Here is a 21,723-nt window from a genome sequence, read left to right as displayed (position 1 = left end):
ACTACAGAGCAAATTTTGTCTAAAGTGACTGAAACTCCTCTCTCTTTTCACAAGGTTGCGGATCAAAACACCTCCTCCATACTCGAAGACTCAATTCAAGACATTTTTGGTTGTGATGCTTGCCCAGAAAATTGTGGGCATGGAATACTGACGTCTCCCACAAGGCAGCAAAGCTGAAACATCATCTCTAGTTACAGTTGCTAAAAATAAGCTTAGAAAGATGCTCAGCGAGTCCATGGAATTTATCTTACAGCAGTTTAGTGCTGAGATCTCTGCAAACTTCTCTGACTGATTACTTCCCATCTATAAACTCATACCTGCCCTGCAAGAAGAAAACGATCTGCTTAAAGAGCAAAATCTCAAAATCCTACATAGTGTAAAGCGACTGGTGGAGAACATGGATAACCTGGAAAATCACACCTGCATGAAGAATAAGGGCCACAGACCCCATTCTTCCCCTCAGTCCTCCAGTGATCAACCAGGTGTGAAGATTAGCAAAGCAGCCGACTGCTCTCTGCATCATGAGGTCAACTACACTCCTGCCACTCGTAACAAAGCCAGCTGTCAGTCCAGCGGTTTGGCAAGTGCCACTCTGAATATACAGGAAGATGGAGCAGACACCATCAGAGCTCTGCTGCCTCAGAGGCTCCGTCCCTTTCTTGTCCAGAGATTTTTTTTTTTTTTTTTTTTTTTTTTTTTATGAAAACCCCAAACACGAAAGGTATCAAAACCTATAGTACTTAGTACTGTGCATGGATTGAAGGACAAGTATGGGGAGGGGGGGGGGTGCAGAAACTTTGCTCTAGTGGTTTCACCACTAGAGCAAACATGGGTTTCACCACTTCAAGCCTCCAATAAGCAAAGTGGTGGTATTTCACCGGTTGATGAAAGTCATCTACCACCTACAATCCTCATATCCCATCATCATATCATCCTCAACCTGCTTTCATTTCAATCACTGCTGAGCAAATAATCAGCAAAAACTTAAGGGAGAAAAACAGGATAGCAGAAGTATCCTACAGACTGCAGGACCCCCAGTTCCAATAGTATTTTGCATTCACCTTTGCCAGAAACAAGTGGCAACACCTCGAATGGGACCCACACTACTAATAATGTCTGGCAGTGTACAGCACTTTGCTTTTCTAATCGCAAGAGTTGTGGTACTGACGTTCGTAACACATCCAACCAAGAATTGAATAGGCTGGCCAAATATAATATTACAGCCGTTCCTACATGAGAGAAGATCTTTATCTCCGGATTAGGCCCTGCAACACAGCCCAATAACATCAAGGACATGTGTAAAACCGAGATTGGATTAACAGTAGAAGTTAAACAATTAAAAACGAGGCATCCTGCTTACGCCTCATTTGTTGTCACGTGCCCAATGGGACAGTCCTCGTTGCTACTGAATTTTCAGAACTGGCAGGCAGGGTCACAGGTCAAACCATACAGGGATAGATGGATGATAAAATCAAGATCAAATAGCCCTTCTGAAATGTCACAGTAGCAACCAAAATCCTCCCCATTCTCTGAGACAGGAGATTGGCAGCCTGCGGTGTTTTTTTCCAGAATGTTCGAAGCATTTCCAACAAACTTCCCGCACTACAAACCTGCATGATGATGGTTGACTTTGATTACATTTGCCTTGTTGAAACGTGGTTACGCAATAACAGACAACTAAACATTCTCACTAATCTGCTTGGATACAAATGTGTTGGCACAACGGGGTGGAGGAATCGTGATCCTGTATAAAGGTGAATATCAGTCTACAAAGGAACACCTCTCCAAATCAGATAATTCTGAATCCACCTATGCTACTTTTTTCAATGGGAAAATAAAATTACAAATCTGTCTTATATACCTGCCTCCTGAGCACACCAGAGATTCAAGAAATGAACTCCTTGCATGGCTTACTATGCAAGGAGTTCATTTCTTGAACAACGTTACAACGTTAACATTACAACATTAACCTCGTTACAACGTTAACCTCAATCCAACTATAGATATGATCCTGTTAGGAGATGTTAACATGCCAATTCGAAAACATACTGACGCAAAAAGAAATCTTGACTCTATTCTTGCACAACTAAATCTGAAACAGCTGGTTACTTCAGCAACTAGAGAGAATCAACGGTTAGATGTTGTCTATTACAATACACTCAGCATTCGATTAGCAGATAACTTGTTTCGCTTTAAGTCAGACCACAATCCCATAGCTGTAGAGACCACACTCAATGTTGCTGGAACCAATCAGAGGGACGGCAGAAATTTTAACGGCATGCACAGAATGACCTTTTCTTTAAAATACATCAAGCCAAACATCATTCTCAAAGAACTTCGAGAATACAAATGGCAAGAACTAAGCACAAAGCCGGCAGAGGAAGCTCTTCAGCTACTGGCCCTAAAGCTCACAAAAATTGCCAAAGAAGGAGCATTGAAGGTCATAAGGATAACCAAGAAATCCAAAAACCAGTTTAATCCCCAGATAAAATATGTCTTTCGTAAAAAGCAAAAACTTTACAGGAAGTGGCTGAAGACAGGACATCCTCATGACTACATTCTGTACAAAAAAAGAGTGCTCACTTTATAAAGCCGAAAAGACAAGTACATTAGGCAGCTGTACTATCAAAGCTCAAACAAGGAAAAAAGGGTCTCATGACTGCCAAGGTCTTTAACTGAATGGTCCAAGAAGACATTTGGATAACCACCCGTGCCCAACCAAGCAATCGAAGAAAACAGGAAGAGAACAACTGACCCCCTTCACCGAATCATAGAAAAAGAAGAATCCATTTCAAACTTACTAAGAAAGACACCTCTAACAACCATAAATTACCAAAGAAAACCTCATGAAGGCCATAAATGAACTTCCTAATAAAGCAACTGTTGGTCCTGATAACTTCCCTCTTTTCATGACAAAAATCAGCAGCCCTTACATTATTGATGTGTTGCATCACACTTTCAATCAAACCATTCAAAAAGGTACTCACCCCTGTATAGGGAACAGCTACATAGTCAGGCCCATTCCCAAAATAAAGGAACCAAAAAATGCCAAAGACTATAGACCCATAGCCATAAGGTTGCACCATCTTGAAAATTTTTGAGGAGACCCAACACTGCTTCAGGTATCGTCCTCTGCACCTACACTCCGTCTTATCTGGAAGATCAACCATCACAAATTTCCTTGAGACCCTTTTCGGGATGCAGAAAGCTCTCAACAATAAGGAACAGCTCGATATTATCTTCCTAGACATATCCACAGCTTTTGACAATATCTCGATAATGGCTTTGGAACAAATTTTATCTTTCTACTTCAAAATACAAGGCAATCTCCTGAAGATTTTATGTAACATTCTGAAGGAAAGATGCCTCATAATTTGTAATGACGATTTTATTGCCCACCACTCCATTTCGCAGGGAGTGCCACAGGGAGGCGTTCTCTCCTCACTGTTATTTGCTGAAGCTCTGGAACCATTTTGTGCATCCCATAAAGACAACTTTATTACATATGCTGATGATCTGAAATTCTTCATCAAATCTAAATATCTACAACAAGTTAAGCTAACAAATCAACAAGCCAATAACACAATAAATGAACTAGAGCATTACCTCGACCGTATTGAGCAAATTTAAACCCAAGCAAGCAATTGAGCTACGTTTAAACCCAAGCAAATCTGCCCAGATGACAATTACAAAGAAAAAGAGCAGGAACAATATCTGTATGTGGTAAGCGGATGCGAAGTTCCAAAGGTTAAATGGCACGTAGACCTTGGCCTAAAATGGGATGAGGGACTAACATTCTTCGAACACTTTGATTACATCAAAGCTAAAACATATGCAACACTCTAGACTGCCAAACAGGAGTTAATTGGCATTAGAAACCCAGATCTTAATAAAAAGTATATCTTGAAATGTATACTTCCCATCCCACTGTATGCTTCACAGATTTGGTCCTCTGCCCACCGAGCAACCTGAAAGCTTTCCTAAGTATTGAATACTGGCTCTTGAGTTGGCTGAATCACCATTTACTATCTAGAGAGCCATCCTACTTTCTAATCTCAGCATTCCTCCCTGAAAACAGACAATTAATAAAAGAAACATTTTCACATTAGCCCAACTGCTAACAGGAAGACTAGATGCTCCCAGTATTGACGGCTTGTTTCACTCTCATCGAGAAGCCAACAGGATTGCTGAAACAAGACATCCTCTACAAAGCAACTTAAAAAACCTGGACAGACTAAGCCACTTTTTTCCAGCAAACACAATAGAACTCTTCATTCAACTAAGAATTGAACTGGAAAAGCTCTGTAACAAAAAAGCCTACAGACTGCAAGTCTTTGCTGAATCCTATTGTCTCCTGTAACTGTAGTGAACAGCCACTTGGCTCAAAACTGCATTTAATTTTGATCCATTTTAACTACATATTCTCGGTATTCTAGATGCCAACACCTAAGATGTTAAAATTTTAAATATTCTATGATGTTCAAAGATACCAAAAATTTAAATATATTCTATTAAAAAATCATAATTATTCATGTATTCCAAAATTCTGTATTCAACCTTTCAGGGTGAACTTCCCATGGACTTTCTAACCTTTTGCTCATGGATCCACTTCACACCTTAGAATGTAACTCTAACCCTTCTAGCCAATGTCTGTCCAGGGATTTCTCTTCAGCAGAAATAAATTGATAATAATAATATTCTGGCTTATGTTACTAATTTATGGACAAATTCAATGGAAAAGTTCAGTGAAACACAAGCAATTGCTCTTGACATCTCAAAAGTCTTTTGATTGTGTTTGGCATAAAGGTCTTCTAAACAAGCTTCCATCTTATGGTTTGTCAACTGTTTTTTGTAATTGGTTATCCAGTTTTCTCTCTGACCGCTCACTGAGGGTCATGGTAGATGGCTCTCTATCTTTAACTTCTCCACTAATGCTGGTATCCCTCAAAGTTGAGTTCTTTCCTCCACTCTTTTCCTCTTGTATATTAATGACCTTCTTCCATTGACTGGAAATACTATCCATGGTTTTGCTGATGATAGCATATTGCATTCCACTTTCCATTTTGAGAAACCTTGCCCTGCTCAATCAGCTTCAACTTCAAATATTCGCTAACAATTTCGTAAATGCCGATCTCCAGGTAATTCTCCAGTGGGGCAAACACAACTTAGTTGATTTCAATCCTTCTAAAACTCAGTCCTGTCATATCTAGCAAAAATGATTCTTCTGCTCTTATGCTCATCTTTGGTGACACTCTGATTTCTAGGCAGATAATATATCTCTTTTGGGGATTACCCTGACTTCTAATCTCTCTTGGCACAAGCACTTTACAAATATTGCTTCATCTGCATCTAAAAAACTTGGTTTTCTCTTTCGCTCTCGGCTTTACTTTTCTTCTAAACAGCTGTTCGCTCTGTACAAATCGCAAATCCGCCCTAATATGGAATATTGTTCCCACATCTGGGGTTGGGCCCACAAAACCTCTCTCAGGCTTCTATATTCCATTCAAAAGAGAGCAGTTAGGTTAATTAATGACTCATCTCTAACAGAGTCTCTGCACTCTCTGTCTCATAGATGTACTGTTTCTGCTGCATGCCTTTTCTTCAGATACTTCCATGGGCACTGTTCTTCTGAATTGGCTTCTATAATTCCCGCTTTCTCTTTCAAAACAGTCTAAATACGTGCTGCCACCAGCCAACATCCATTTACTGTCCAACTTCAAACTCACAGAACCAACTTTTCATCTTCCTCGTTTCTTCAACTGCCATTTTCTGGAACAACCTTCCTTCATACATATTTCCTAAAAATACAGTCTACAGAAGTTCAATGTCAACAAATATCTTCTTTCATCTTCTCAATCTCCAACCTTCCCAAGTGTGTTGATCACTTATTTACTCTTATTCAGTTTAGCACATAGCACAAATATTTGTGCATATAGTAATTACACAGGGTGTCACAAGAATGGCATGTGCAGAATTGACAAGATTCCCTTCTCTAATTCGATGCTGTACTCAGACGCACCCACGTCTGAGTACAGCATCTTCAGGAACTATCATCCTTAGGAACGATGGTCTCTGCGACAATTTTTTTATTTCAAGTGTAAAAGATTCTTTTATTTTTGTTTGTAAGCCAAGGATCACCATATTTAATGAAAAACAACAGTGATAAAATAACCAGACATAGAAAGAAATATTTTACTGTGGCATTTATATAAATAAGGAAGTACTATTTTACATAAGTCACCACATGAAGTAATTAAGGGTATTTCTCTAAGCAAAAATTCAGTTCAAAGACACAGATGAAATGGCTGAGAATGTGGAAGATATGTTGTGTAGCATACTAAGGACTAGAGAATTTGCATTACAGCTAGATGAGTCAACTTTGCCAGGCAATGGAACTTTGCTTCTAGCATATATGTGCACTTTATAAAAGGTGAAAGTTTAGTTCAAGAGTTGATGTTTGCAAGGCAGTTAGAAACAGATACTAAAGGTGAGTTAATATTTTGTGTTGTTGAGAAGTTCTTTAAAGACAAGAAAATTCCACTTGCTAACATACTTGCTCTTGTGAAGGATTGAGACTCCATCAATGACTGATGTTGTATACCAAATGTTTTTACCATTCACTGTGTTATTCATTGCCAACATCTGGTTGCAAAAAACATCAGTGATTGCCTTCATAAGTCATTACACAATGTCATTATTGGTGATAATAAAATCAAAACCCATGCTCTCAATGATAGATTATTCCAGGAGCTTTGTGTTGAGAATGATAAAGGTTTCAATGTTTGTTGCTTCATACTGAATTTCATTAACTATCAGAAGGCAACTGCGTAAGACACTTTATAACCTTTTTGACTCTGTTGTGGAGTTTTTTTGAAGAGAAAGATGCCTTTCTAAGTGATAAACTTAAAGGTATCAGGCATTATTGCATATCTGTCCAAACTGTTTGCAAATTCAATGAAATGAATTTACAGTTGCAAGGAAATGATATCAACCTTATTAAGGCCAAATCTGTGGTATTCAATTTATTCAAGTGCAATATAGGCAGTCACAAGCTATACCAATTTCCCTCTATGTCTGAGTTAGAAAATATTGGTGGGATACAGGATCCGCGAGTCTTTTGTGACCATTTGGATTCACTGCATAAAGATATGCCTGAACAATTTAAGGATCTTCTTCTGATAGAAATTCCAGATTGGATGATGAATCCATTTTTAGATATTGAGGAAGTTAGAGGATTAAACTTAGGGGGAAGAACTAATTGAATTACAAAATGATATTGAGCTGAAACCTAAGTTTAAGAAATCTTAAACTAATCTATTCTGCACTATGGACAGTGGTTAAGAAGCTACTTATTCCATTTCCGACTTCATATTTAGTAGAACGTGGTTTTAGTGTAGTCATCCAACTTATCTCCAAGCAAAGATATCAACACCAGATTACTGAACAACACCAGATTACTGATTTAAGACTCCTAAGCAACTTTAAACCAGACATTGTTAAAATGGTATTACGCCATCAAGCCCATCTCTCACATTAAAATTACAGAAAAATGAACTTATTACTAAATGTAGATCTAAGACTTTTGTTAAATGATTGTCAGATTTTTGAAAAGGTGGAATCGCTAGTCCAGTAATTTCAGTATGTTAGTATCAGTAAGGGTATCAAATCCATGTGTTACAAGTTGCAGCTCCGCTGAACAAGAAGTTTTTCAGTTATATTTAGCCACTTTCTTAACCAACTGTTATATCAAATTATTTTCTATAAGTAGCTTATAGACCTAGTCAAGATCCTTAGTTTATTCTGAATTGAGACAGCGAGATTTGGAAGTTAATTAATACTTAAGTGTCAGCAGATTTACCGTTCGTAACTTGCCGCCATTGTTATAGGATACGTTATATCTCGAACTACGTAGCGTAAGCTTAGTATAGTATATAATATAATATTGTCATTTAATCAGTAAAATCTATTAATCTTGTTAAACTCCATTGTCAATTAAATTGTACGTTTTAACTAAATACATATAATGACTTAGATTACAAATGAAACATAATTAATTAATACATAACTTGGTACGGAAATTATATAAACGGAACTCGTAGATAATACTCGATACTGAAAAATATATATGTAGCGTTATAATTGTGTTGGGATACAAGTTTAGGGTTATAATTTTGTACTGAAATTGAAATTTTATTGAAATTAAATCAAAATCATGACTTAGACCACAGCAGCAAAGCAAAAGGCTCAAGCTAATGGGAGTGCTGTGGCTCAGGGGAGAACTGAGGGGGGGGGGGCAACTGCCCTCTGAATCACGGCCTTTTAAAATGCATTGCTTGCATGATGTTTGTTGAGCAATCAGGTACGGGACATGATATTGCCATGGAGGATGTCTTTGTGTGTGCACGATGTAAGGAGTGTAAGGAAATAAGGTAACCACTCAGCGTTGTTATGGGCCTATATGAAAGCTTGAAAGACAGGGTGGATGCCCTCGAAGAATCTAAATTGAAGGGCCCATCAAGATCTCAGCTGCCCATATTAGATATTATATGGTGTCCACTAAATTTTAAAGAGGCATTTGAAAAGTTCAAGGCCTGAGTATGATGCAGATCTTCCACTTGGTCATCACACAACACAGCGACAACTCCCAAGGCAGAATGCGCTGGTCCCACAGGAACTAGTAGTTGGTGGTGACTCTATTGTCAGGGAAATGGGGAACATGCTTTATAAAAAGGATAGGTGGAATAGGACCAGGGTATGTCTCACAGGGACAAAGGTTGATGATGTTGCAGAGCGGATATCATCTTTTAAGGGCACAAAAGGTGATATAGTTGTACACGTTGGCACTAATGATATTAAGAGTAGGAGACCGGCAGAATTACTTAAAAAGTACAGGTCACTGTTGAAAAAAAGCTGTGAATTAGGGTTGAATTTGAAAGTATCTGCAATTCTGCCCAGACACGATTTGGTTTGGTTTTTTTTTTTCGGAGCATTAGCAACTAAGGCCATATTGCTCCGAGATATGCGGTGGTCATTCCTTGACCTTTCTGCATCCTCCGTATTTGGTGGTGGCGGGATCGAACCCCGGTCTAATCAAGAAGCGTGTGCTATGCACTGCTGCTCCTTCCCACCTGGCTATGGAGGCACCTAGCCCAGACACGATGGGAGGGAGTATATGATGAGAGCCTTGTCGATCAATTCGGCCCTGGAAAGATTGTGTGAGGCTCAAGGGGTACAATTTTTTTCAGCCTGGACTGTACTTGTTAACAGGAGAGACTGCTTCTACAGGGATGGGATACACTTAAATAGAAAGGGTGCAAGAATATTTGCTGATGCTATCGAGGCAGTGTTAGGTGGGTCGGAAAACTGCTAGTTTGGGTGGATACAAGGACTAACAGTAGCCATTGGCAGAGGTGAAAGTGATTCTTGCACTGCTTCCATGGGAATGAGCAGCAGCCTTGAAAACAAGATGCAGGATAGTTCAGAGGCTGCTGGGAGTCGTTGTGGTACAAGTAAACACATGGGTTGTGTTAGGGTAGCTAAGAACAGGAACAGGTGCATGTATACTTGCATGTACACCAATGCTAGGAGTTTGGTAAATAAATTTTATGAATTTGAGGTATTGCTCAAAACATCAAAGGCAGATACTGTTGTGATATCAGAGACGTGGTGTCACACAGATAAAGGAATGCAGAACTGGAATTTGGGGAGTAAAATGTGTACAGAAAAGACAAACAGGATAGGAAGGGAGGAGGGGTTATGTATTAGTTAAGAAACACATAAAATCCAAGGAAGTGAAGCCAGTTGACATCACTGGACAGTGCAGTGTCGAGTCAGTTTGGTGTGACATAAGCATTGGTAGATCAAAATTGAGAGTAGGAGTGTGCTATAGGCCTAATGATTCTGATTAGTATAATAAGAAACTGTACAGGGAAATAGAGTGGGCCAGTAAATCAGAGAGTGGAATAATGGGGGATTTTAATTTCCCAGATATGGACTGGAATTTGTGGGTTGGTCACTCACACACTAGCAAGGTTTTTGTGGATGATTGTTTTCTACATCAGCATGTTCGGGAGACAACCAGAGGGAGTAATACACTTGATTTGATCATCAGTAGTGATTCTTCATGCATTAAGAATCTGCAGATAAAGGAACCACTAAGTGTCAGTGATCACAGTGTGCTGAAGTGGGATTTACTCAAAGAGGTAACTACCATCAGAGGTAAAGGGAAGGGTTTTTGCTTTCGTAAAGGCGACTACGATGGTCTGAGACAGTATTTGAATTCTATACAGTGGGACCAACTGATGATGTTACCAACAGCAAATTCAAAATGGGAAGCATTTAAAGAACTTATCTTGGAAGCTACTAGGCTTTACATATCTACTAAGAAATATTGTTCAAGGTTTAGGCCTAAATGGATGTCAGATGAACTAATGAGACATATGGCAGAGAATAAAAATGCATGGGATACATATAAATTAATGGGTGACGTGGAAGCCTATGATAGATATAAGCTAGTCTGTAACCAAGTCACAAAGGAGATTAGGCAGGCAAAGGCAGATTATCAGAAATCCTTGGCAAAGGATGCAAAGAAAAACAGAAAAGAGTTCTTCGCCTATGTAAACTTTAGAAGGAAAGTGATGAATCAGATTGGTCCACTGGATATTGAGGGTTCAACAGTTACGGATCCTGTTCAGATGTCTAACAAATTAAACGAGTATTCTGCATCTACATTCACACATAAGGAATTATTCAGGAAGGGCAATGCCAAGGTGAAGTAAACTCTGGCAGTGACCTAGATGATTTTGTAATAACTGAAAGGAAAGTGGAGGAGAAATTGTTGAGGATAAACATAAAAAAGGCACCTGGGGTGGATGGGATCTATCTAGTTATATTAAAGGAGGCAGCAAAGGAAGTAAGCAAACCCTTAGCCATAATTATCAGAGCTTCTTTGGACTCAGGGGAGGTACCCATAGACTGGAGATGTGAAAATGGTACCCCAATTCACAAAGGAGGATCTAAGTCTGATACAAGTAATTATAGACCTGCGAGTTTAACTTCTGTTCCAGGAATATTAATGGAGGCACTGGTTAAAGAAGCACTGCAGGATCATCCAGACAAGACTTCAGTTATAGCTCGGACACAGCATGGTTTTGTTAAGGGAAAGTCTTGTGTGACCAATTTGATTGGATACTATGATGCAGTCACAAAAGAATTGGATGCTGGGAATAACTTTGATAATATATATTTGAATCTTAGAAAGGCTTTTGATACTGTTGCACATGGAAGACTGCTGCACAAATTGGGGCAGTGTGGCACTGGAGGCAAATTGCTGCTATGGATAAAGGGATGGTTGAGGGGGAGAAGACAGAGTGGTAATCAATGGACACTGCTCATCGTAGACTAATGTTATTAGTGGAGTCCCTCAGGGTTCAGTGTTGGGTCCATTATTGTTTTGTGTATTTATAAATGATATTGATGATGGTATATCAAGCTTAATGTCCAAGTTTGCAGATGATACAAAGGTTGGCAGGGTTGTTAAGGACACTACTGATGCTATGCTGCTGCAACAGTATCTGGAAAGGTTGAGCAGATGGGCTGAGAGGTGGGAAATGAAGTTTAACATTGACAAATGTAAAGTACTACATATGGGAAACAGCAACCCCAGAGCAACATATCAACTCTGTTGTACTACACTGACAGTGGTAGAGAATGAAAAGGACCTGGGGGTAATTTTGCAGGCAGATATGAAGTTCTCTGAGTTTGTTATTTGTTTGTTATTTGGTTTTTAGCAGCATTAGCAACTAAGGCCATATTGCTCCGGGATATGCGGTGGTCATTCCCTGACCTTTCCGCATCCTCCATATTTGGTGGTGGCGGGCTCGAACCCCGGTCTAATCAAGAAGCATGTGCTACGCACTGCTGCTCCTTCCCACCTGGCTACGGAGCCACCTAGTTCTCTGAGCAGTGCCGACGGGCTTCAAGAGTAGCTCATGGTGTCTTGTCAATGGTATACAGGAATTTTTCTAGCAGGGATAAGGAGGTGATTATTCCCTTGTATAAGGCAATGGTCAGGCCACACCTAGAGTACTGTATACAGGTCTGGAGGCCTCATTTCAAGAAGGATGTAGAGCTGCTGGAACGAGTACAGAGAAGGGCAACAAGATTAGTGAATGGAACAAAGGGTTGCTCTTACAAAGAAAGGCTTAAGTTTTGCAAATTACAGTGTCTGGAGACTAGGCACCGGCAAGGTGATCTGATAGAGTTGTATAAAGCCTTGAATGGTTTGAGCATGCTCAATGCCGATGGGATTCTTCGTCTTGCTCTGAATAATCACCTGAGAGGGCATAAATTCAGATTGAGGAAAGACAGATGTAGGATAGATGTGCGGAAATTTGCCTTCAGCCAGTGGGTAGTTGGTTGGTGGAACAGACTTCCATCCCTTGTTGTGGAAGTTGATAGCCTAAATAAATTTAAGGCTCAGCTGGACAGGTATTTCGAATGAATGGAGGGGTTAAAATGGATGTGGTTTTTTTTTTGTGGCTGATGCTGCATAAGTTTTCTTTCTTGCATCATATGCCTCTGCTAATGCTAATGCTAAATAAAATAAAACTTTTATTGGATTTGAAATAAATGTGCAATTAATCATTGCTGTTTAGAATTATATATTTTTATTATCTTCCTCATTGGGTCATGAAGTCTGTCACTCTGAAAAATATTTTTATAAGTTAGGACTGAGGGTGTTGGAACACATTAATGGAACCAAGGTGACTCGAAAAGTTTGGGAACCTTTGATATAGATCTCATGTACATGCAAGTGCTCCCTCTCACCTTTGATTTCTCCTGTGAAAATTAAACTGCAGCTTTACAATGTGCCACCAACAGAAATTAAAATTTGGGCATATTTTGCAGATACTGGATTTTGGTACTTGTAGGTAAAATTTTACAAAGTATTACTTGACAAAAAATGTGAAAATTTTCAAATTATGTTCAAATAACAATATTGACAGTTCCCTTGTGAAAGTTCCAAAAAGTTCCTTCAGCAGTAATCCCCTTCTCTGTTGCCATACTAAGAAAATTTACTTGCTTAATATCTTAAAGAATCAATGGTACATAGTTCATGGGTTAAGCTTGCTCATATCATGAATGCTTAAACAGCAAATGCTTATAAATTTAATGGTCAATGAACAATACTCAATGGAAAAAATCAAATTTACAGGAGCAGTCAAAAAAAATTTTAAAAGTGCAAAAATTGCTGAAGTGTAAGCTGTACAATGCACTTACATTATGCGAAAGCAATGAACTTACGTGAACTGTGACTATTTCTTGACCCTCGACGAGCAGTTTCCTGATAGTGTTCCTCGTAAATGATAGGCAGTGTGTTATGGTCTCCATCCACATCTGCACATTCAACTTCTAAAGGAGGCAACATTGTAAGATACTGTGATCGTCTTAACGCTTCTGTCACATCCTGATACATTTCTGTGCTGAAATAGGATGAATTCTCTAAAGATGAGTACATGACAGCTAATGCAGATATTATATGATTTAAAGAAATTGTATACACCCTATTGGTATGATTTAATAATATAAAGAAATGCAATATTTAAAATAATTCATCAAGTTAGAAAAATTAGAAGTAAACCTGCTATTATCAGGTTTGTGGATGTAGACTCCTTGCCATGTTATTGTCCAGGCACCAACTCTATGCTGTATTTCTTTATATACATATACTTTTGGCCTAAATTGAAGGTTCCTGTCTTTTTACATTTTGTGTGGTTTGCTTATAGTTACTTAGTTGCAGACTTCACTTGTAGCAGTCCTTCACTTGTGGAAAAGTGACATCTGTTATAACAGTTCTATTATACATATTTATTTCCCTGTGATGTTTATGCCATGACCTTTGTTGGAGATACTGTTACTTCCACAGTACTTTTACGATGTTGGATTCTGAAACAGTGAGTTAAGAATTTTGATTTTATTTATTTAAGCTGTTAGTTTGACTATAATTTAACTCGTTCATTGTTTTGGGAGTTTCTGGAATATCAACTACTTTTATTATAATGCATCAGTTCACATAGTCTTTCATTATGTATATAGGCCAAATTGCACATTGAGCAGACTGAAAAATCTAGAAAAACTTTGGGGGGGCTCTAAGATAGTCTAAAAATTATTACAACTCCAACAGCAATTAACACCAGACCTCTCCAAACAAGCAACTCCATTTTATTGTCATGGAGGATGAAATTAAGTGCAACCTTTGCTTATTGAATATGATCTGATGTCTTGTTATTTGATCAACGCTATGAAATCATTTATTTATGGCATGTTGTACAAGTTAATAGTCCATTTAAAATGAGCTACATTATTATAGTTAAATTCTGTTTGCATAGTAGTTTTTTCTCTCATGCAGATAAATTTACTTTTCCTGATTCTTTCAAACTTTCCTTGGGCTATCATTTCTTTTTGTTGAAAAGATTTTATATACTTTGTGGCATGTTGAAATTTAAGAGCACATTTAAAATGTGCTACTTTATTATAGTTTAAATTTTGTTTGCTTAGTAGTTTTGTCATTCATGCAAATAAATTTATCTTTTCTGATTCTTACAAAGTTTGCTCAGGCTAGTTATTTTCATTGAAAAATAATTTATACATTTTGTGAACCTACAAAGAATTGTTCATTAAGCATAATCTTATTCACTAGACAGATTATTTTCTTTTTTCCCACTCTTCATAATTATTAACACAGTTCTAATGTGAGAATTCCCTTGCCAATAAGGTGTGACTATTTGTTTATCTCTCACTCACTCACGCATGCATGCATGCACACGCAGAAAAATTAGAAGTTTATTAATGACAAGTTAAGAGAGAGAGAGAGAGAGATAGATAAGTTTAATATACTAATAAATTAAGAAAAGATGGTGATTAAAGTGTGGATGGTTGCTAATGTTTCAAGGGCCACATTGCCACCTCCCCCTCCTGGAGTACAGGAAAAACAAGGGGGGAAAGGAGAGAAAATGTATTAAACAACTGGAAATTAGTGGAAATATTACAATTTACAGTGGCTATTGTTTATGTTTATGGCTCTGGGTCTTCCAATACAGCATAACATAATATAATATATGTTTTCCAATATAGCATAACAATCCTGGAGCCTAGGTAAAGGAGTATATCCTGGGCTTGGAGCTGAACTAGCACTGGGCATGCAGGAGGGATGATTCAAGCAAAGAGGCTTTCTTGAATCTATTAGGCCCCAAGAACTCCTTGCATTATTTTATTATAGATGACTGCTATAATTTGGGGATTATGAGTGAGTTTAAGCAATGTCTTGTTCTGGTATGGAATGTAGTGTGATGTCACTGCTGGCTACCAACTCAGCTTAAGGGCCCTGGAGTATTCCCACATGTGATTCAAGGAACTAGTAGTATTGCCCAATACAGGTTAATCAACATTCAGTCCACCCAGTAAAAACTTCTGTGATGGGGGAAGGGGAAGATTTTAAGACAGAGATTTTTGTTCTTGGTGATGAATACCTTAGTGCACTGTGGTTCCAGGCTATCTTGACAATTTTTTTCTTGCTTATTCCTGGGTGATAGGTGAAGGTGAAAAGAGGGGGGGGGGGTGATTACAGAATTTGGAGGAGACCTGAGATAATTCTATCTGCAAAACTGGGGAGTAGCTGTACATATTTGAATTATTCTTATGGTGTTGATTCAGAGTCTAGCTATGAGGAGCTGCAAGTGTGTAGGGCCCCTCAATAGCCATTCACTATTCCAGCTTTTACACTGAGTGGGTGATTGGATTCAAAATGCAGCACTGAATGCATATCAGAGATGCAGCCCAAAACTCATAAACCCAACATAATAAAAAATGCAGCGAGGCCTGGTAGATTCAAAGCCAGCTCCACCACAAAATTCAACAGAAACAAAGGCCAATACATCCCCCCCCCACACACACACAACGGTTGACCATCTTTAAGGATGGTCACTAAACTATCTTCCAACCAACAAAAAGGGAACCCAGGGGCATCCCCCCACCATCACCACTCAGCTGAAGGGAGAGCTCCCAGCTCAGAGGCCCTTGGCCAACCACAGTGACTTTTGGGAGGTGATCCATGATTGCAGTCCTCATCAACCACAAGCAAATTGCCAGAGCCTGAATACAACCCTCTAGCGTTTCCCAAACTGTGTTCCGTGAAAAATCGTAATTAATAATTTTAAAAAATAATAATAAAATAAATTTTGAATATTTGTAGCGTACACCACTTTTGTATCATTATAATTTTTATTTTTTTTTATTTATTTTTTTTTTTTTGTTATTAATGTACTGGCACAGACTAGTATTATTTTGGCGGGCTTTTGTATAGAGATAATGACATCAACAAAAAAGTAGCAATGTAGTAATCTAATATGCCATTCACATGCGATTTAGTCTGGAGTACACGGGTTGAAGGAGAGCAGAAAGCAAACCAATATCATAACTAAACTCACTTCCTTGTATAAATTTTTTTGATAATTATTAGTATTTTGAAATATTATTATTAAAATAAATAACCATGGATTTGTGGCTGAAAAAAGTAACTTTAAAACGATAAGCAAGTACTTCTAGTGAAAACAAAAACAATATTGTCACACTTCAAAGTGAGGATAAACAATCGCAGCCTTTTGTTCCCCAAAAATCGGAACCAATTCAATAAAAGACTAAAACGAAAGTATGATGACAGTTATTTGAATTTTGGCTTTACATGTGTTGGAAATAAAGATGCTCCTGATGCAAGTGTGCCATATATAATAAAATATAACAAACAATTCTGTCTCCCGCTAAACTTTTGTTTCATAAGTGTTCCATAAATATATTGTGAGATGAAAAGTGTTCCATGACTAAAAAAGTTTGGGAAATGCTGCTCTAATGCATGCCAATTCAAACTAACTACAGACAAGATGCTAGGAGTGTGCTGAGTGCCAAAGCAACTAAGGCTATGAGGCATCAGCATATTATTGCATTATGTTCTTTGGTCACTTTGCTGTTTACCATAAGAGAAACCATTTCCAAGAGAAGAAAACACGACCATCACACCTCAGACAGACTAAAGCAACCACAACCTGAAAAAAAGCCTATAAAAATTCCTCTCATTATTGATGGGTCTTTTCAGGTCTCTTCTGAGTGTAAGAGGAAGAGGACAGGGTGGTTATATTACTCTTATATATAATTATTAATATAATTATTATATTAATAATTTATAATAATTTTGCATCATATTTCTAACAAGGTGTTAGAAACATGATGCAATATTAATTTAAGGAAACATGCAGAGACCAGCAATTCTTCAATCATTGGAAGCATGTTTGAAATTCATTTTTTTTATAATAGTCAAATATCTCTTGTACTTTTGTTGAACCTTAAGACACTTAAATTCTCCAATATTTCTTTTAGATACTAGACATTCAGGTGTAACACTGAGTGGACAGAAATCATGGGATACCTACCTAGTAATGGGTAGGCCACCTTTTGCCCGGATAAGGACAATCACATGGTGAGACATTTAGTCCACCAAAGCAGTTCACAGGTATTTCCATCCATTCTTGCTTCACCACTGTCCATAATTCCGACGCATTCCTGAGTGGAGGATTCAAAACTAGAACGGACTGTTCCACAGATTCCCAAAGATGCTCCACAGGGTTCATATGTCCGGTGAATGAGGAAGCCATCCCATGGTGGTAAAATCTGCAGAATGCTCTTCAAACCATGTTCTAGTCACCACGGCTCTGTGGGGAGGCACATTGTCGTGCTGGAAGAGTCCATTAACCTGTAGGTGCACGATGACCATAAAGGGATTCAGATGGTCTGCAAGGATGGACACGTAATCTGGACTGTTCAGAGATGCGTCTAGACGTACCAGAGATCCCAATGTGTGCCAGTTGAATACACACCAGACTATTACCAACCATCCACCTACCTGAATAGTTCCTTGTTGATATGACAGGTGCATAGCTTTGTGCGGTTTCTGCCAGGTCTCTGTGCAGATATGCACCCTCCCGTCTGCTTGAAATAACTGAAAACAGGACTCACTGGACCAGGAGACCCATCTCCAATCATCCAAGGTCCAGTGCTGATGTTCTTTTGCCCAGTTGAAGTGTGGAGTCCTGTGTTGTGGTGTTAGCAACGGGACTCTGGTTGTTGTTGTTATTTGGTTTTTAGGAGCATTAGCAACTAAGGCCATATTGCTCCGGGAAATGCGGTGGTCATTCCCTGACCTTTCCACATCCTCCCTATTTGGCGGTGACGGGCTTGAACCCCTAACGGGACTCTGGTAGGTCGGCGGTTCCCATAACCTATTACAGCTAATGATCGCCTGATGGCCTTGGTGGAGATGTTTCTGGCACCTCCCTCATTGAAGGTTGGCAGTAATTTGTGCCACCATCACTCTCCAGTTGGCTGAAACAATGCAAGGCAGACGTCACTGGCGATGTTCATCTACCACTTTTCTCCACCCACGATGGGATGTTATTCTGGAAATGACATATTCTCGACACACTCTTGATACTGTTGAACGAGGATAGCGCAATTTCTGTACCACCTCACGAATAGTGATCCATGCGTCAGGCACCCACTATCATCCCTCTTTCAAAGTCGGTTAATTCACAATGTTTATCCATACTGATATTGAATTACCATCTACGTGAATGGATTGAACCTATATACCTGCCAAGCGGTGGCTTTGTCCATTAATGAGAGGGGTGACAGTGTCACGTTGCCCAGGAACCTCATGAATCCTGTCCTTTCAGTGTAAGGTCCAGAGAGTAAAAGGATGGGATATCATGGGCATTCAATTCTTGGCCAGAGAAGTAGCACTTTAACAAAAACAAAGTTTTGTAAAGGAGCACTGTATCCAAGGCCTCCATAGCAGAGTAGTCAGCAGCGGGAATGCAGTAGCACATACACTTGACTGCTAAATACGGTTCATCAGCCAACCAGCACTGGACCAGCATGGCAGATTATGGTCCATTTCCCTCAACACGAATAGATGTGGAGGCTTACAGTAGATTGACATCCTGTAGTAGATTGACAATGGCTGCAGTTTATCTTAAACAGCCTCTATAGCTGAGTGATCAGGAGCGGGAGTTGTTGTTGTTATTTGGTTTTTAGGAGCATTAGCAACTAAGGCCATATTGCTCTTGGGATATGCGGTGGTCATTCCCTGACCTTTCCGCATCCTCCGCATTTGGTGGTCACGGGCTAGAACCCCGGTCTAATCAAGAAGTGTGTGCTACGCACTGCTGCTCCTGCTCACCTGGCTACGGAGCCGCCTAGGAGCGGGAGTGCAGTAACACACACTCTTTGAGTAGACCGGCGTTCAAATCCCCGACTCCTAAATATGGGCAATCTGCCAATCCGCAATGAACCAGCGTGGCAGATTATGGCCCATTTCCCTCAATATGAACCACTGAGGAAGCTTCCATCCTGCAGTGAACTGATATAATGGCTGCAGTTTATCTTTACCTTTGTATCCAAAATACTGTTTGATTGTAGCATGTCATACATTACTGAAGCTGTTTTAATAAGCCTGAAAAATTGCACTAAAAACATCTAAAATTTTAAGATCAACTTATAACCAACAAGTGTAATATACTAAGCTTGAATTAAAAGTACATGCTTAAGGTTAGAAAGACATGAATTAATACCAATATATCTGCGATTTATTACATATATATTTCTAAAAAATATACACTATTTGCTCGCCTTTTAAAACCAAAGTATTTGTATATATTCATCAGATGAAAACAGCTTGTGAAATTCACTGGGCATTGTTTTCAGATTTGCCTAGTTCTCAAAAAGTAAACCAAATTTGCCTCCAAATTGAGGTGCTTTTTACAGAGAAACCAATTAATAGTGCAGTACCAAAACAAGAAATAGTTCCGTTACGTAATCAAAACCTTTGATGTATACACAACTTCAATGAGAAATGTTACATCGTCACCTATGTCTATAGGTTTGGTTTTGTGACCAACTGTTGTTTGTTTGTTTGTTGTTGTTTTTTTGGAGCATTAGCAATTAAGGCCATATTGCTCCGGGAATATGCGGTGGTCATTCCCTGACCTTTCCACATCCTCCGTATTTGGTGGTGACGGGCTCAAACCTGGGTCTAATCAAGAAGTGTGTGTGCTATGCACTGCTGCTCCTTCCCACCTGGCTATGGAGGCACCTCATGACCAACTACATAAGGGAGTAGTGTATATGCTTATCACTTTCTTTACAGTTTACTGTCAGTGTAATACAGTCACAATGTAAACTTTTAAAATAAAGAGAAGCACTATTATTTTAAACATTATTTAAACAATTGAATTAAAAAGTTGAGTGATTCTTTGCAAAGTTCTTTCATGCCGAAGGACAAATCTCTTTCTTTTAAAACAAAGGTTGATTTATTCACTAAGGACAAATTTTCCAAGGCAAAAATTAAGAGTTATGTGTTGAGTCAACTTATATGCCAGGTTTGGTTTGGTTTGGTTTGGTTTTTTTTTTAGGAGCATTAGCAACTAAGGCCATATTGTTCTGGGATATGCGGTGGTCATTCTCTGACCTTTCCGCATCTTCCGTATTTGGTGGTGACTGGCTCGAACCCCGGTCTAATCAAGAAGTGTGTGCTATGCACTGCTGCTCCTTCCCACCTCTACGGAGGCGCCCATATATATGCCAAGATATACAGGACTAACATGTTATAGAATGGTATACATTGAGGCAAACTAGAGAAAAAATATACTATCACCAACTAGATGGAACAATTCATGCTATTACTGCATGCCCGTTCTCAAAACTTTCTTGAAGAACTGCATATATCCAACTGCCTGTATCTCTTGTTGAGTTTCACTTTCCCATCATTTCTACATGCCCATACCATTTATGTTTGCTTCACTTACCTTTGATTGGATATGTTAACCCTCCCTCCCACATTTTTTTTTTTTTTTTATTTCTTCATTAGTAATATAGTTTTGCCATCTATCAATATTTTAGTTCTATTAATTTTTTTGCAAATTTCTCACTTCTGTTCAATCTCTGTATTTTTTATGCAGCTCTAAGCTCCATAAAAATTTAAAATAGGCATAATAATTTTTATAAACATTTAATTTTGTATTTTAGCTAATTTCTCTTTTTCTCCAAATGATGTCTTCCTACTACTTATCCTGTTCTTGATTTCCACATCCCATTTCCCATCTTCATTAAAGTGTTCCTGAATACACAAAATTACTTCTTAATAAATTGTTCCAGTTTTTTGTTAGGTTAAAATCTACAATCTAAATTTTCCTTACCTTGCCCAATTTTCATAATTGTATAACTAATTTTCATGCTAAAATTCTCTACAACCTATATTTTATTCAGAAATTCATGCAGGCTACTAATTATTAGCACAACATCATCCAGTTATAATAATAATCCAATGTTTACATTTCCCACACTTAACCTTAAATCTTGTCTGTAACTTAAATTCTTTTATTCTGATCAATGAAAATTATAAAAAGTGATATTAAGATGCAGCTCCAAGCTTAACCTTACATTTTCTAACATTTAAAAGATAAGACATCTTTCAACAGATTAGTCTCATTATTTAAGATTTTCATTTAACATGTGACTTACTTTTTAAGTAAATGGCAAATTATCCTTTTCGTGATGTCAGAGCAAAACACAGACAACTCAATTATGGAGAAGTCTACTCTCATTTAAGTGCTAATA

General features: G+C 38.5%; 1 protein-coding gene across 1 annotated transcript in view; it reads right to left on the bottom strand.

Annotated features, from left to right (window-relative positions):
- Positions 1 to 21,723, bottom strand: part of LOC150087465 (protein FAM135A) — a 331,998-nt gene that overhangs the window by 162,262 nt on the left and 148,013 nt on the right. Inside the window, exon 11 of the mRNA XM_090372497.1 lies at positions 13,306 to 13,484. Coding sequence (XP_090228623.1) covers positions 13,306 to 13,484 — 179 coding nt within the window. The remainder of the gene's footprint in view (positions 1 to 13,305; positions 13,485 to 21,723) is intronic.

The sequence above is a fragment of the Mastigoproctus giganteus genome, chromosome 4 (genome assembly GCF_048544385.1).
Source record: "Mastigoproctus giganteus isolate SK-2022 chromosome 4, ASM4854438v1, whole genome shotgun sequence".
NCBI lineage: Eukaryota > Metazoa > Arthropoda > Arachnida > Uropygi > Thelyphonidae > Mastigoproctus > Mastigoproctus giganteus.
The sequence above is the reverse complement of the archived record's forward strand: the minus strand, read 5'-3'. Positions and strand labels throughout refer to the sequence as shown.